We start from the raw sequence: 18,339 nt of genomic DNA, 5'->3' as shown, positions 1-18,339 counted from the left end.
GATTGCTGATTCTCCCAAGTACTGCATATGTTATCTTTTTTTCTTTTTTTCTCTGCTGGACAGTCTAGCAACACATCTGTATTGATACCTTCAAGTGCAGAATCCTGTCTGACACTTTGTTGTCCTTGCAACACTCTGCATCATGACTATTATTTACTATGTCATGCCTATTATTTATTACATTTGTAAACACCTTAATTATAGGAGATAGGGCAATAGGCTTGATATGGAGAGTAAATTATATATCATCTCCATGTTTCACCATAGTTCACTCAAATTCTACATTTTTCTACTTTTTATTCAATTTGAATTTAACAAAGACTTCTAGCCTCTGATGACTAAAGTCCAATAATGATAATTAACATTTGTTCAACCTTTAGTATGTGTCAATCACCATTCTAACTGCTTGCATATATTATCTCTTTAATTCTCAGAATAACTCTTTGAGATGGGTACTATTATTATCCCCATTTTAGAAAATGGAAATCTAAACTGAGTCACAGAAAAGTGACTTAGCTGACTAAGGTTACACAGCCAGTAAGTGGCAGAGCTGTGCCTTAATTGGCTGGACTTCTTTGAAGATTCCAAATTTTGAAGAGCAATTTGCTTCTATAATCTTGTTTGGAATAGAAATGTGATGAGACATTAAAGCCCTCAGCTTGTCACATTTCTCGGGTCTTGGACAGACCGTGTTATAGCTCTTAGACAAATTAGCGTTACAGCTCTGCGTTACAGCTCTATTTCATTTAGAAAATAGCAGGAAAATCCATCCTCGAGGCGTGAGGGCATGCTGACCCAAAGATGCGAAGAGAAGAGTGCCCCAGCGTGCGGGAGAGAGAGAGACCCCCCGCCCTTTGGCTCCTCTTTTTATGTCTTTTCCTCTCCCCTGGGCCTGCCCTGTGTAAGTTGGGCTAGCCAGGGGTGCTGTTTGTTCTACCTGAGGTCCTCACTGTGGTCCTTGGACCTTCCTTTGTTCTATTTTCACGGACTTGTCCTTTCCTTGTTTTTTAGCCACCGCCATTCTGGACTCCTGTTTCCTATTCTAACTACCTAACAGAAAGATACTAATATACCTCTCAATTTGGAACATCTTCATTAAAGGAAGAAAGAAGGATATGGTTAATCCTAGATAAGTGACAATTGCATAGCTCATATTCCAGTATTTGGTGGATCTGTTACAACATGTAAAGTAAATAATTTCGGCTATTGTCATGCTTTATATATATTTATCTTACAAGTTCCCAAGAAAACATTTCAGCTAACATTGACATATGCATAATATTTCCCACTTAAGCTACCTAAGGGTCTTCATTCTTTATATATTAAAATAGTTCTGTTTTATTTAGAGGAGGTTGCTGTAAATTGTCATCTGTGCCCCCACGGAGGCTTTGGTGTAAGCTCACTTTGTAGCTTTGCTTCGTAGGACAACTTCTCAGTGCTGGATGTAAATAAAGTGACTGTGTTTTCCAGATTTCATTAGACAGTTCTGACTGCAGATATTCTGCCTCATTGTTAGATTGTGATAGATTGTGTGTCTTAGTTTCGCTTTGGAAAAGATGGTCCCCTTATGTAAGTAGAGATTGATTATAGCATGCAAAGGCAAGACTGTAGCAGAATTATCCCTGAAATACCCTGACGTTTCCGTTTAGTTGGAATCAGAAATTAAAATACCTGGTTTGAAGTTGGTCACTCCTGGCCCAATACTTTCCACAATTCCTGCAGCCTCATGGCCAAGAATCACTGGGAAAACCCCCCCTTCAAATTGAGGATGGAGAATATGGGCATCAGAATGGCACAGGGCGGTGGCAATTATCTGCAAAGCAATCACAGACTTGAGTCCTGTTTCTGTAATTATATCAATAGGGTTGTTAGGATAATTTTAGGCCAATGACACCTTGAAACTTAACAACACTCATTGAGGTCAATAAAAGAACTGCATTTTGAAAAATAAAAAGAACAATTAAAAATATATTAGGATATATTCTTTCCTCTTATGCATCTTTGTTTTCTTCCTTTCACTGTCCCTGAAAAATCACACAGAGAATTGGCAGTCACTGTCTCTAGGAGGGGAGAAATCAAAGGTAATAAAAGTCTATTAGAGGGAGTGCAGGGAACACAGGCTTCCAGGGCTTGTTCAGCCTTTATTGAAACTAAATGAAATACAATTGAGGTAATAAACTTTTATAGTTAAAAGAGCTGTATCAAATAAAGGATTATCTTAATTAATTAGAAAGTATCCCTGCATTATTCTTCAAGATTCTGTTCACGAGGATATCTCATTCAGTCTCAGGCAAAATCTCTTACTGGGTGATCCCGAGGAAAAATATAAGCCAGGTCAACTGTAGGGAAAATAGAGAAATTGACCCACCTTGTCACCTATGATGCCTCTCTGCTCAGTACCGTCTCTTCTCCCTGTTCTCTCGCTTCTGTTCCCTCCTGTGAGCACCCAAGACCCTTAGCACTTCAGATCTTTTCTTATTTTGAACCAAACTCTCAATCTTCCTTTTAAAACATCTGTCAATACCTGGCAACTGGAAAACAAAAAGAAAACCTACCTAATTCTAATCTAATGTAAATTCCTGTGTCTGATTCTTATAATTCATCCCTCCTGGGAATAAATACCTGTTTTTGATGTGAACCTAAAAACGTAATTCCCCACAGTGGGAAACTCCTGAGACTCTCAGTCAAACCACATAGGTCTGACCTGACCAAAGCCAAGTCAGAATTTGGTGTCTTGTTTATCCTGCCCTGGGAAACTCCATACTCACCTGGATTCGAACTTCATGATCCTTGGGGGGAGCTACCTCAACCTCTTCAATGCTGAGGGGCTTGTTTGCTTCCCAGGCGATAGCTGCTTTGCATTTAATAATCTGAGAAAGAGGGAGAAAGGTGGAAAGGGCGAGGGGTAAAGAACAGAAGGGAGGAAGAAAGACAGAAAGAAAAATATCGTGGGAAAAAGTGAAAGAACATGTTGATACCATTATTTCATGAAAGAGAGTTTTGGGGTTTGTGGCTGGATGTTATACATAGTTATTGTAAAGACAAGGGACCTTAATTGACAATAGGAAGTCAAAGTCTACATTATAGTCATTGCACTTTTAATTTTTGAAAAAAACAGGTGTTTTAAAATTTACCTTAATGTAAGGCCTTGATTTTTTCCCCTCTCCAGAACAGAGAGGATAAATTTATAGGATTTGGAGAGAGTAGATGACCAATATGTATTTTATGATTGAGCGATTGATTTATCAGCTCTGCATTACCTGAATCCTTATTGCTAGAGCAAATGTGTTTTACAACTTTGCTACTCAAAATGTGAACCTCCTTGACACTAGCAGTTATTAACATCATCTGGGAATTTGCTAGAGCTATAAGCCCTGTCCAAAATCCACTGAATCAAAACCTGCTTTTGAACAAGATCCCCATGTGATTCATTTGCACAAAAAAGTTTAAGAGATGAGGCTTACATAATTATTAAATTTATCAGTGGAATGTACATTAAAGATTTTGTCCCTTTGAAACCTGGATAAAAATATATGAAAAGAAATTAAGCATTAAAGATTCTATAATCTATAATTTTAGCCCCTTAAAATTTTATTTTTAATTTTAAATATAAGTAATATCGAAGGAAAATAGAAAGAAATAAACCTATACTTCATTCTAATGCTATTATGTTTACTTTTGGTATGATATTCCTAGTCTTTGTTCACATGAACACGTATTTTTGATACTTGTTATGCAATTTGAACTGTATTTTAAATATCATTAGTCTTATTATAAATTAAACATAGAAATGCAAATAAGAAAAGAAACAAAACCCATCTGTAATTTTGTCTTCTACTTTATGATTTTGAGGTAGATCCTTTGAGCTTTTTCACTTGGGACAAAATTGTATGTAATATTTTATAATTTTTTTATACTTATTAATATACAATGAATATTTTTCCATATTCTTTTCTAAAATTTTAACAAATACAAATTTTATGATTATGGCACAGGTACTGAAATCTCTCTTTTTTGGGCTGCTATAAATAGTATTTAATTGAACACCCTTGTAGTAAGCATTTTGGCAAATTCAATTATTTTCTAGAGTAAATTCCTAGCATGGAGGTCACTCATATCCTTTTGATCATCTTTATTTTTTTCTTCAGATTTATTAAAATATGATTGATATACAGCCCTGTTTAAGTTCAAGGGGTATATAGGATAATGATCTGACATACATATATGATGAAATGATTACTACAGTGGGATTAGTGAACATCCATCATCTCATATAGACATAAAATTAAAGAAAGAAAAAAAATTTTTCCTGTGATAACTCAGGATTTACCTTCTTAACAACTTTTAAATATAACATTCAGCAGTGTTGATTATATTTACCATGTTGTACTTTATATCTCTACTACTTATTTGTCTTATAACTGGAGGTTTGGAAGTTTGTACCTTTTGACTACATGCAATTCTTTCTCTCCATCCCCCTCCACCCCCGCGCTCCCTGCCCCCGCCCTGCTTCTGGTAACCACAAACCCGACCTCTTTTTCTATTTGTTTTTGAAGTATAATTGGTCTCTGCTTTTTTAATATGCTGTCTAGATTGGTCATAGCTTTTCTTCCAAGGAGCAAGTATCTTTTAATTTCTTGGCTGCAGTCACCATCTGCAGTCATTTTGGAGCCTAAGAAAATAAAGTCTCTCACTGTTTCCATTGTTTCCCCATCTATTTGCCATGAAATGATGGGATCGGATGCCATGATCTTAGTTTTCTGAATGTTGAGTTTTAGAATCATTGGAAGGAATGATGCTGAAGCTGAAACTCCAATACTTTGGCCACCTGATGTGCAGAACTGACTCATTGGAAAAGACCCTGATGCTGGGAAAGATTGAAGGTGGGAGGAGAAGGGGATGACAGAGGTTGTGATGGTTGGATGGCATCACTGACTCGATGGACATGAATTTGAGTAAGCTCTGGGAGTTGGTGATGGACAGGGAAGCCTGGCGTGCTGTGGTCCACGGGGTCACAAATAGTCCGACACGACTGAGTAACAGAACTGAACTGAACGTTCATTGTGTGTGTGTGTGTGTGTGTGTGTTCGTGTGTGGATATACCACATCCTCTTTATCCATACATCTCTTGATGGGAACTTAGCTTCTTCTTCCGGCTGGCCATATGGCATGCAGAATCTTAGTTCCCTGACCAGGAGTTGAACCCCTGCCCTTGCAGTGGAAGTGCAGAGTCCTAACCACTGGACCTCCAAGGAATTCCCTGGGACTTAGCTTTTGATCAGCTTTAAATTGCTGCTTTCTGAGAGCAATACCCAAGGAAACTTCTTTTAGCAGATGTATAAAGAGACATGCTGCTAAGTCACCTTAGTCGTGTCCGACTCTGTGCGACCCCAGAGACAGCAGCCCACCCGGCTCCGCTGTCCCCGGGACTCTCCAGGCAAGAACACTGGAGTGGGTTGCCATTTCCTTCTCCAGTGCATGAAAGCGAAAAGTGAAGTGAAGTCGCTCAGTTGTGTCCGACTCCTAGCGACCCCATGGACCACAGACCACCAGGCTCCTCTGTCCATGGGATTTTCCAGGCAAGAGTCCTGGAGTGGGGTGCCATTGCCTTCTCCAATAAAGAGACATGCACACACACAAAATCCCAAAAGAATTGATCAAAGAAATGGTATATTTGCTTACTTTTCCCTTGGTGCCCATTTTCTTCGGGAAATTTGCCTTGGAAGTTTCTCTCAAAGTTTCTCTCTGATTTAAGAAGCTCTTCTACTTCTATCCAGGGTGTTCCATATCCTGTAATGAATTGACTTTGAATAAATACCATTTCAGCTCTTGTGTTCTCCAATCATTTTCTCTCCTTTTTGTTTGCTGTAATCTGAAACTTTGCCCTTCTATTCACGTCATCATTTGTGCTATCTTGTTTCAGCTGCAAACCCTCATTTCTTCCAAATGTTATTGGGAGATTTTTGTTTACTTGTTTTTTTTCTTCCTTTATTGCAAAATATAAGATAACATAGAAAAGGTCATTAAACTTATTGGATAAGTCAGCAGATAATTATAAAGGTCATTAAAGCTATTAGATAAGTTATCGTATAGTTATAAAATTAACAAACATCTCCAGTGCCTCAGAATCCCTCCTATATCCATCCTTCTCTTTCACAATGCTAGTAATAATTTTCTTGCATTTCTTTTATGATTTATGCTTCTCTATACAATATAGTTTAGTTTTACAGATTAGAAGTTATATGGATAGAGTCATAGGGCATGTGTTCTTTCATGGCTTTTTTCCCTCTCAACTATTTTTGTGAGATTTAGCCACATTGGCTGTAGCTACACTTTATTTTAATTATTGTAGAGTATTCCATTATATGAATACTGTAGAGTATTCCATTATATGAATTGACCACAATTTTTTCATCCATTTTCTGTTTTATAGTGAATCAGGATTGCTTAAAAATTCCTTTCATGTATTCTTGTTGTGTTTGTGCTTGAGTTTCCTTAGGGAAAGTTCAGGGCTTTTATGCACCCAACATACCCTATTAAGGTGAAGCCAACTGTTAAAATATTGAAATACTTTTCATCCTGTTGGTAAAAAGCCATAGTATTCTACTATCTTCTCCAGAGAGATAGTAGAACTATCTTTATATTAGTTAAAACTTTAACTAATATTCTATTATTGACTAAGTTTTTCTATCACAATGTTTAGAAGTACGATTTTTACTCTTCGTTTCTACTTTCTCACTACTCATGGTTTCACTTCTCTACTTGTCTGGTTTCCATCTCTATATTTTAATTGAAAATTCTTTGGAAAATTGTCAGTGGCCTCATTTTTTAAAAAGTGACCTTTAAAAATTTCTTTCTAGTGTTTCTTATTTTATTTTTATGACTTCTTTCTCTTTAATCCAAACTTCTGCCAGGAGTTTCTGTGTGCTCCTAGATGTTTCTGTTTTTTTAGATGTTTCTATTTTAATAGTGTTCACGGAATAATTTCATCTTCTTTCTTGACTCCAGGCTCCTTTCTCTAGCTTGCCTGTTTTGGCACTAGCATCTCCAATCTTCTGAAACCCCGCTTGACCTTGCTTTCTGCATTGTTTACAAGCTTTGTATATTCTACCTCTCGTGTGCCTTTCATTTCCCTTTTTCTGTTTTTATTATTACATGTAGACAAGATAGATAAGAGTAATCTTACTTATTGCTTATGTCATCACAATAGCCTTTTTTTAAAAACTGATTTTCCTATGCAGAGCTGCCTCTGCCAGTCTGTGTTTCAAAATGTTGTTAGATGAGTACTCTCTCTCTTTTTTTTTTTGGCTATGTATCTAGGGTTCTTTATTCTCCACAGAGTGATACATGCTAAGGTGGGTTGGGCTTGGGCCGATGTCCCCATATGTACAGAACTGAATAAAGTGGGTCTCTGAGAAGAAGTCTGATTTGCCTTGATGTGGAGGGGAGCTGGGGAGGATGGAGATGAATGTGACAACCACGATGTGTTCAGTCCTGTGCTGGTTCTGGCCTGGAATGTAGGGAGTTATGGCAGCTCTAAGGGTGGTCACTACCAGGTAGGGGTGGCCTGCCAGGCTTGGAGGGCCTTTTGTACCACATCTTCCCACTGGGCATCTGATATCTCATGAGCCCAGGTAGGAACCCCTGGTGCAGGCAAGCTTATGCCAGCCATTGTCCTTTTCATCAGCTCTACGTGTTCTGGGTCCATGGGAATAGAGCTGTGGTTGTTCAATGTTGTATCTCCCTGCTCATCTTCGTCCTCACTTTCTAGTGGTGGGTCCGGCAGGCGAATGAAGCCCCAGGGCCTGGGTCCGATCTTGAATATCAGCAACTACATCTTCTCCATCCCCCACTGGTGCCAGTTCCACCTCCTCTTGTTCAGGATCTTGGTTCAGAGGCTGGTAGGAGTAGCCAGCTGGGCCTGCCCCTGTTTCCTCTTGTTCTTCCTCTGGTTCCTCACTGCTCCAATCCTCTGTGCCTTCCGTGGGGCCCTGATGTGGTCCCAGTTTCTCAGTCTGATTGGGGAAGATACGTTCAGGACCCACGGTGTCTCCCCCTAGAACTACTGCTGCCATCGGGCAGGGGCTGCTCAGAGCCCACGACCCAACCCTAGATGAGTATTTTCAACAATTTTTACTATATCATTCTCTTCATCTAAAACCATCAAGAACTCTCCTACTGAATTCTCATTCTGGCATTCAAGACCATTTATCTACAACCCAGTCTGTGTTTCAGAACTTATCTTCCAGCTCTCCTCCAATGTACTGTGTGCCTGCCTTCCTGCCTCCATGATTTTGTCTAAACTGGTTCCCCTGATTAGAACACCTACTGCTGCCAGTTCTTCCTACTAAACGAACATATTCTTTGTTTTTAAAGATTCATTTGTTTTTGCTTATACTGGGTCTTCCTTGATGTGTGCCAGCTTTCTGTAGTTGCGGTGGAGTGGGGGAGCTACTCTTTAGTTGCAGTTGCGTGCTCCTCATTGTGGTGACTTCTCTTGTGAAGCATGTGCTCCAGGGTGCCTGGGCTCAGTAGTTGTGGCCCATGCCCTTAGTTGCCCACAGCATGTGGGGCAAGGGGGGCATGATCCCTTTCCAGACCAGGGGTCATTGAACCAGTGTCCTCTGCATTGGTAGGTGGGTTCTTAACCTCTGGGCCACCAGGGAAGCCCTGAACTTATTCAGGACCTTAAGAACATATTCTTAAAAAAGATCTTTTTTTTCTTTGAATCTCTACAGCATTCATTGTGTTTCCATCTCCTTACTGCTCACACATAGATAGCTACATGAAGCAAAACGACTCTGTCTCCAGCCTCCAGTGTCCTTAACTATAATGATTGTATTTACTTACATTTTACACCCTTCACAGAGTACTTCAGAGTCCTGAAAGATACTAGGTACTTAATAAGTGCTGGGCAAATTGAGTATTTACCTTGGAAACCCAATATGCTTTAACATATTTTCTGAATGCTAGGTATTTACCTTCTTTCTGCCTTTCTTTTTGTGCTGCACTTTGATGAGCTTCTTTGAAGATGGGGACTGTCTTTTATATTCTTTCATAAAGAACCTGCTAAGAAGTGTTTTGAGTGGAAACTGGGTAAGAGATTTCGAATGGTAGAACCCTGGGATTTTGAATGTGAAGGTGTCTTCCAATTCTAAAATTAATATTGTAGATTCTTTCCATGAGGATGGCTTTACCTTTTCTAACAGTTGATTTTCAGACTTGTGTTGTTCTCAAAATTTCCAATGTTATATATGTTTAAAAGTATAATCTCTCACCCATTGAATTAATATATACATTATTTTAATAGTAATTCATTAATCTCAGTATAAACACCCAAACAACATATTTGGGATCCATAATGGTTCAAATTGAATTTGTTCTGTTTCTGCAAAAACTAGCTCTTGCTTTTTAATGCACATTTCCTCTATTTCCTATATATAATTATGCTTCTTTGATTTTAGTTTTGTTTTTTTTTTGCAAGTTAAAATATCTGATATCAGTTCTTTCAGTTCCTCAGTCATGTCCAACTCTTTGTGACCCCATGGACCGCAGCACGCCAGGCCTTCCTGTCCATCACCAACTCCTGGAGTTTACCCAAACTCATGTTCATTGAGTTGGTGATGCCATCCAACCATCTCAACCTCTGTCGTCCCCTTCTCCTCCCACCTTCAGTCTTTCCCAGCATCAGGGTATTTTCAAATGAGTCAGCTTTTCACATGAGGTGGCCAAAGTGCTGGAGTTTCAACTTCAGCATCAGCCCTACCAATGAACACCCAGGACTGATCTCCTTTAGGATGGACTGGTTGGATCTCCTTGCAGTCCAAGAGACTCTCAAGAGTCTTCTCCAACATCGATTCTTCGGTGCTCAGCTTTCTTCACAGTCCAACTCTCACATCCATACAAAACCATAGCCTTGACTAGATGGACCTTTGTTGGCAATGTAATGTCTCTGTTTCTTCCTATGCTGTCTACATTGGTCATAACTTTCCTTCCAAGGAGTAAGCGTCTTTTAATTTCATGGCTGCCATAACCATCTGCAGTGATTTTGGAGCCCCCAGAAATAAAGTCAGCCACTGTTTCCACTGTTTCCCCATCTATTTCCCATGAAGTGATGGGACCAGATGCCGTGATCTTAGTTTTCTGGACGTTGAGCTTTAAGCCCCTTTTCACTCTCCTCTTTCACTTTGATCAAGAGGCTCTTTAGTTTCTCTTCACTTTCTGCCATAAGGGTGGTGTCATCTGCATATCTGAAGTTATTGGTATTTCTCCTGGCAATCTTGATTCCAGCTTCTGCTTCTTCCAGCCCATCGTTTCTCATGATGTACTCTGCATAGAAGTTAAATAAGCAGGGTGACAATATAGAGCCTTGATGTACTCCTTTTCCTATTTGGAACCAGTCTATTGTTCCATGTCCAGTTCTAACGGTTGCTTTCTGACCTGCATACAGATTTCTGAAGAGGCAGGTCAGGTGGTCTGGTATTTCCATCTCTTTCAGATTTTCCACAGGTTATTGTGATCCACACAAAGGCTTTGGCATAGTCAATAAAGCAGAAATAGATGTTTTTCTGGAACTCTCTTGCTTTTTCGATGATCCAGCGGATGTTGGCAATTTGATCTCTGGTTTCTCTGTCTTTTCTAAAACCAGCTTGAACATCTGGAAGTTCATGGTTCACATATTGCTGAAGCCTGGCTTGGAGAATTTTGAGCATTACTTTACTAGCATGTGAGATGAATGCAATTGTGCAGTAGTTTGAGCATTCTTTGGCATTGCCTTTCTTTGGGATTAGAACGAAAACTGACCTTTTCCAGTCCTGTGGCCACAGCTGAGTTTTCCAAATTTGCTGGCATATTGAGTGTAGCGCTTTCACAGCATCATCTTTTAGGATTTGAAATAGCTCAACTGGAATTCCATCACCTCCCCTAGCTTTGTTCATAGTGATGCTTTCTAAGGCCCACTTGACTTCACATTCCAGGATGTCTGGCTCTAGGTGAATGATCACATGATCATGATTATCTGGGTCATGAAGATCTTTTTTGTATAGTTCTTCTGTGTATTCTTGCCACCTCTTCTTAATATCTTCTGCTTCTGTTAGGTCCCTACCATTTCTGTCCTTTACTGAGCCCATCTTTGCATGAAATGTTCCCTTGGTATCTCTAATTTTCTTGAAGAGATCTCTAGTCTTTCCCATTCTATTGTTTTCCTCTATTTCTTTGCATTGATCGCGAAGAAAGGCTTTCTTATCTCTCCTTGCTATTCTTTGGCGCTCTGCATTAAAATAGAAATCCAAAAAAGAGTGTATATATATATGTGTGTGTGTGTGTGTGTATATATATATATATATATATCTGATTCACTTTGCTGTATAGCAGAAACTAACATTGTGAAACAACTATACTTCAATAAAAATTAATTAATAAAAAATTTGCCTCTAATCCAACAGCTAATATTCTCAGAAATCACCAATCACAACTGTAACAGAATGTGCATGTCAAATGGGATATAAGCTTGCCTTCCATTATTAAACTGACTGTGTAGTCAAAAATGTCTATAAGAAAATAAAATTATGCTTCTATATCTCAGTGGAGTTCAAATTATGAAATTCATGTTGTGTTTCATGTCAGCTTTCCTGTTAACATATTAATTTCAAAAATTATTGGCTGTGCTTAATATCAACTCCTGACTTTTAATAAAGAAAGCCTAAATATTAAAAAAAAATGTAGGCTGTAATTTCTTAACATTTCCCTCATTTGTCCTTCTAGTCACATAACTACCATTGTAGTTTATTTCTTCAGTATTTCTTCTTTGTTTTTAAAAAATGAGATAAATTCATTTAGCATAAAACTCAGCATTTTGACCATTTTAAAGTATGCAGCTTAGTGATTGTTAAGTATATTTACAATATTATGCAGCCATCATGAATACTAATTCCAGAATTTTCATCACCCCAAAAAGAAACCCGATACTTAGTAGTTTATTTATCCCTTTGCCTATCCTTAGCGCAACCACTAATCCACTTTCTGCCTTTGTAAATTTGCCTATCCTGGACACTTTATTTAAATGGAATCTTACAGTGTATGGCCTTTTGCATTTTCACTTATCATAATGTTTTCAAGTTTCATTCATATTGTAACATGCATCAGTATGTCCTTTTTTATTGCCAAATAATATTATATTGTATGGATATACCACTATTTATTTATATTTTTTCAGTTGATGAATATATTTTTTCCCTTATTGGCTGTTACAAATAAATATTCTGCTAAAATATTCATGTATGTTTTTTCATGTAGAAAACATCTTTTCAATTCTTCTGAGTATATAGCTAGGAATGAAATTGCTAAGTTAACTCTGTGTGTAACTTTTGAGCAACTGCCAACGTTTTCGTCATGGTTGCACCATTTAACTTTTCCACTAGCAATGTATGAGGCTTCCAGTTTCTCTACTCTTCATCCATACTTGCTTTTTTTTTTTTTTCTTTCATTGTAGCCATCCTAGCAGGTGTGAAATAGTATTCCTCACTGTTTCTTGAATGGTATTTCTCTCACAACTTCTTCATTGACCTCCTAGTCTCTTACTTCAAAATAGATTTCCAAAGGGACATTAAAATCATTTAATTTCCTATTCAAAAATCTAAATGGTTGCATAATAGATCTATCAAATTAGATATGAATTTGCTATCCTGTAACTCAAGGATTTTTAACCTACTAATATGTATGGAGCTACACTTTAGGAGCTAATGCATTAGTTTTCAACAAAGCTGAAAAGTTCAGCTGTCACCTGATTATCTCTTGCTGCTGCTGCTAAGTCGCGTCAGTCGTGTCCGACTCTGTGCGACCCCAGAGATGGTAGCCCACCAGGCTCCCCCGTCCCTGGGATTCTCCAGGCAAGAACACTGGAGTGGGTTGCCATTTCCTTCTCCAGTGCATGAAAGTGAAAAGTGAAAGTGAAGTCGCTCAGTCATGTCCGATTCTTAGCGACCCCATGGACTTCAGCCTACTAGGCTCCTCCATCCATGGGGTTTTCCAGGCAAGAGTACTGGAGTGGGGTGTCTTTTTACCCTCCTTTGTTAATTTTGTTTCCTGTACCTCCACTTCTGTAGGTGAAATTACTACTTTTCCTTCAAGGCTTATCTCAGAAATCATCTTCCAATTGAAGCCTCTTCTGATCTTTCCATTCTTTCCCTTCTTTTGAACATCCAGGGCAATTGGTATGTTTTTTACACCATCTATCCTATTCTGCCTTATAATCTGAAACACTGAGTTCTTTCCTTGACCTTCCTCCTTAGTACAAAGACTTACTCATCTTGTGTCTCTGCAGTGCCTTACACATATAAAATATTTAATAATGATCAACTAATTTGAAATTGTTCAATGGTTTAACAGATATTAGATGAACTTTTTGAGGTACAGAATGCTGTGTGGTACTGAAATGTAGCAGGACCCTATGCTCCTTCTTCCTCATGTCCTCTGCCAGCCTTTTGTCTGTGGAAAAACTTTCAGTTCAGTTCAGTCGCTCAGTAGTGTCCGACTCTTTGCAACCCCATAAATCGCAGCACGCCAGGCCTCCCTGTCCATCACCAACTCCTGGAGTTCACTCAGACTCATGTCCATCAAGTCAGTGATGCCATCCAGCCATCTCATCCTCTGTCGTCCCCTTCTCCTCCTGCCCCCAATCCCTCCCAGCATCAGAGTCTTTTCCAATGAGTCAACTCTTCGCATGAGGTGGCCGAAGTACTGGAGTTTCAGCTTCAGGATCATTCCCTCCAAAGAAATCCCAGGGCTGATCTCCTTCAGAATGGACTGATTGGATCCCCTTGCAGTCCAAGGGACTCTCAAGAGTCTTCTCCAACACCACAGTTCAAAAGCATCAATTCTTCAGCACTCAGCCTTCTTCACAGTCCAACTCTCATATCCATACATGACCACAGGAAAAACCATAGCCTTGACTAGAAGGACCTTTGTTAGCAAAGTAATGTCTCTGCTTTTGAATATGCTATCTAGGTTGGTCATAACTTTCCTTCCAAGGAGTAAGTGTCTTTTAATTTCATGGCCGCAGTCACCATCTGCAGTGATTTTGGAGCCCCCAAAAATAAAGTCTGACACTGTTTCCACTGTTACCCCATCTATTTCACATGAAATAATGGGACCGGATGCCATGATCTTTGTTTTCTGAATGTTGAGCTTTAAGCCAACTTTTTCACTCTCCTCTTTCACTTTCATCAAGAGGCTTTTTAGTTTCTCTTCACTTTCTGCCATAAGGGTGGTGTCATCTGCATATCTGAGGTTATTGATATTTCTCCCGGCAATCTTGATTCCAGCTTTTGTTTCTTCCAGTCCAGCGTTTCTCATGATGTACTCTGCATAGAAGTTAAATAAGCAGGGTGATAAAATACAGCCTTGACGTACTCCTTTTCCTATTTGGAACCAGTCTGTTGTTCCATGTCCAGTTCTAACTGTTGCTTCCTGACCTGCATATAGGTTTCTCAAGAGGCAGGTCAGGTGGTCTGGTATTCCCATCTCTTGAAGAATTTTCCACAGTTTATTGTGATCCACACAGATTAAATTTATTTTATCCACACAAATTAAATTTATTTATTAAATTAAATTTTCCACACACTGTCTGTGTGGAAAAACTTTGGCCAAAGGATAAATTTAATCAGAAGTGAGAAAAAGCAGAAGCAAAGAAAAACAATCTGACAAGACTAATCATGAAAATTTTGCACCATGTTTTATGTCCTTGGATATGTTCCAGTGTCTCTTGGTTTATAGTCTATGGGAACTTGGATAGAATTTGTACTCTGCTATTGTGTGAAAATTGTATAATTTAAATTATGTTGTATTGGTTCATGGTATACACTATCCTACTTTTCTGTGTATTCATTCTATTAATTTTTGAGAGTTTTATATTGAAATGCCAACTAAAAGTCTTATTTTAAAAAAAAGGGGAGGGGGGGACAAGATGGCAGAGGAGTAGGTGGACGTGAAATACATTTCTCTCCACGGATACATCAAGAATACACCTTCAGACACACAAGTGCATGCAGAACACTAGCTGAGAGTGGACAGGAGTACCTGACAAGTGGAAAAGAATATATAGAACCATGCAAAACTCAGTAGGACAAAGGAACTAGGGGGAAAAACAGGAGTGTTAGTAGGACTGGACCTGCCCTCAGCGGGTGGGGGACCTGAAGCAGGGGTTCAATCCCCACACTGGGGCAACTGTCTGAGTCAGAGGAGAAACATTTAAGGCTGAGAGTGGAACAGCTGACCTGTGGCAGCCTAAATGGAATGAGAATCAGACGGTCCTTGCCACAGCCATACATACCCCAGACAGGAACCCTGGTTCCCTGGAAGGTGCAGTGGCTGGGAGCTGGAGTTTAGGGATTGTGGAGCAATCCCAGAGTGAGGGCTGCTGTTGACTGCAGAGAGGCAGACTGAGGGGATGTGAGGGAGGAGATCGTGGTGGGAAATGCTGGTGGAGGAAAGCCAGGCAGCCATGGAAGCAAGGCAGTACTGCTAAGTCTACACGCAGAGGGTGGAGCCATCACCATAGCCTCTCTCTCCTCACATGCCAGCATCGGCAGGTGAACAATAGAAAGGCTGGCCCATCAAACACGTGATGCACTGAACTATGGAGAAGGACCCCACCCACGGTGCCCCTTTAAGTGCCTGATGCACTGACCAACAGAGAAGGACCCAGGCAAGGGAGCCCTTTAAGTACCTGAATGGGCAGAGCTATGGAGAAAGACTGGCCAAAGAGGCCTTCTGTTTGTCAGCTACAGTTCAGTTCAGTTCAGTCGCTCAGTCGTGTCCGACTCTTTGTAACCCCATGAACTGCAGCACGCCAGGCCTCCCTATCCATCACCAACTCCTGGAGTTCACTCAAACTCACGTCCATCTAGTCGGTGATGCCATCCAGCCATCTCATCCTCTGTTGTCCCCTTCTCCTCCTGCCCCCAATCCCTCCCAGCATCAGAGTCTTTTCCAATGAGTCAACTCTTCGAATGAGGTGGCCAAAGTACTGGAATTTCAGCTTTAGCATCATTCCTTCCAAAGAAATCCCAGGGCTGATCTCCTTCAGAATGGACTGGTTGGATCTCCTTGCAGTCCAAGGGACTCTCAAGAGTCTTCTCCAACATCACAGTTCAAAAGCATCAATTCTTCGGCGCTCAGCTTTCTTCACAGTCCAACTCTCACATCCACACATGACCACTGGAAAAACCATAGCCTTGACTATATGGACCTTTGTTGGCAAAGTAATGTCTCTGCTTTTGAATATGCTATCTAGGTTGGTCATAACTTTCCTTTTAAGGAGTAAGCATCTTTTAATTTCATGGCTGCAATCACCATCTGCAGTGAGCGACAAGAGGCTTGAAAAAAGACTTTGATAGGGCCATAGCTCCTGCACCTGAGGCAGTCCATGTCCCTGCACACTTGGCGCCACCAGGGTCCCTGCAAGCCAAGCATCTGTGCCACCCTCATGCTCAATTCTCACTGGGGCAGAGCTGCCACAGGCAAAAAATGTCTTGCATCTGTGTGTGCAGGGTCACTTCAGTCATGTTGGACTCTTTGTGACCCTGTAGACTGTGTGGTCTGGCAGGCTTCTCTATCAAGGAGAGGGTTTCTCCAGGTAAGAATGCTGGAGCGTATTGGCCAATACTTGTTGCTGTACCCTTCTAGAGCACTATATTTCCTGTTGCCATAGCTGTCAACTCCTCTGAGTACCTGGTGCTGCCAGAACCCCTGCGACCCAAGCAGCTGCACCACCTCCACGCTTGGCCCTCGCAGGGGCAAACCCAAATCCTTCAGGGAAGCCTCAGGAGCAAACCCCAGTGGATGACTCACATATAGAGGTGGAAATAAAACCATAATTGAAAACCAGGGGCAGTGTGGCTAAGGAAGAAGACCCAAAACCTTCCCACTAGCTGTACAAGCTGCAGATTAAATCCACATGATCAACTAGGCAGACTCTGTGTCTATGGAATATATAAAAGGACATTGAGAACTCCCACAAAAGAAAACACACTAGTTCTGATAGCTGTGGGCATTGGAGGCAAGAATACACAGGAGTAGGATCAGATTAGAATCTGAGCTGCCCCCAAAGCAGGTCCAGAGATCAGCACAGCGTTGGAGGGCATCCTAGGGAGGTAAGGTGTCCTGTGACTCCCAGAGAGGGAAAGAACTCTGACAGAAGTGACTCAAGAAAAACACTTATTATTCTTATGTTTTGACTTGTTCTACAGATTCTTTTGGATTTTTTTTCTTTTTCCCCCCCCTTTTTTCCCTCCCCTCTATTGTAGTTGTCAATTTTATTGGCTCTATGGAATCCAATTAAGCTTTTTTATTCTCAGTCACATTTTTTATTGTTATAAACCTCTGCCTCTATGTTGGACTTTTGCAGTTCTGTGGAGTTTCTCTCTCTCTCTCTCTCTCTTTTTTTTTTCTTTTCTCTTTTTCTAATTTTAATTTTAAAAAATCGATTATTATTTTTTCTACATTTATTCCTTTGTTTGCTTTTCCTACTGTTCTTTCCCCTTGCAGTTAATCTTTAATGTATATAAATATTCTTTATCTATCTCTATTTAACTTTTCATATCTATTCTTTCCTTCTTTTCTTTCTCTCCTTTCCTCTCAACATATTTGTTAGTTTTATTTCCATTGCTTTATTCCCCAATTGACACCTTGCTTTAATTTTGTTTTCTAATTCATGCTTTAGTTAGTTTTGCTCTGGTAGATATAATTTTTGGTTTCCTTCTGGGTCAATCTATTGTACTTTATTTTTGTTGGACTGTTTTGATTTTGCTTATGGGTGTATATATATGTGTGTGTGTATATTCACTCACACTTTTTTTGTTGTTATAAACCTCTGCCTCTACATTGGGCTTTTGCAATTCTGTGAAGTTTTCTTTTTTTCCCTTTTTTCTTTTCTCTTTTTTATAATTTTAATTTTAATTCTTTTAAACCTATTTTTTTCTACATTTATTCCTTTGTTTGCCTCTCCTACTGTTCTTTTCCCCTTGCAGTTAACCTTGTGGTTAATCTTCATCTACCTCTGTTTAACTTTGCTTATCTATTCTTTCTTTCTTTCCTTTCCTCTCAATATATTTGTTAGTTTTGTTTTCATTGCTTTATTCCCCCTTGGCACCTTGCTTTAGTTTTGTTTTCTAGTTTGTACTTTAGTTAGTTTTGTTCTTAACTGGTGAATATAATTTTTGATTTCCTTTGTTCATTGGGTCAGTCTACTGTACTTTATTTTTGGTGGAGTTTTTACTTTGTTCATGGGTGCGTATGTGTATGTGTCTATTCATTATTTTAATTATTATTTCATTATTTTGT

The 18,339-nt window shown here is 39.6% G+C and overlaps 1 protein-coding gene and 1 pseudogene across 1 annotated transcript in view; both read right to left on the bottom strand.

The window, feature by feature from the left end:
• ADH4 (alcohol dehydrogenase 4 (class II), pi polypeptide) overlaps window positions 1-5,800 on the bottom strand; it is a 32,334-nt gene extending 26,534 nt beyond the window's left edge. The window contains exons 1-3 of the mRNA XM_027544004.1: window positions 5,683-5,800; window positions 2,769-2,870; window positions 1,672-1,813 (exon numbers count right to left, since the gene is read on the bottom strand). Of these exons, the coding sequence (XP_027399805.1) occupies window positions 1,672-1,813; window positions 2,769-2,870; window positions 5,683-5,700 (262 nt within the window). The 5' untranslated portion in view covers window positions 5,701-5,800. The remainder of the gene's footprint in view (window positions 1-1,671; window positions 1,814-2,768; window positions 2,871-5,682) is intronic.
• A 1,749-nt stretch (window positions 5,801-7,549) lies between these two features.
• Window positions 7,550-8,093, bottom strand: LOC113894799 (annotated as a pseudogene).
• Between the last annotated feature and the right edge of the window lie 10,246 nt (window positions 8,094-18,339).

The sequence above is a fragment of the Bos indicus x Bos taurus genome, chromosome 6 (assembly GCF_003369695.1).
Source record: "Bos indicus x Bos taurus breed Angus x Brahman F1 hybrid chromosome 6, Bos_hybrid_MaternalHap_v2.0, whole genome shotgun sequence".
NCBI classification, from domain to species: Eukaryota; Metazoa; Chordata; class Mammalia; order Artiodactyla; family Bovidae; genus Bos; species Bos indicus x Bos taurus.
This window is presented reverse-complemented; position numbering and strand designations above follow the sequence as displayed.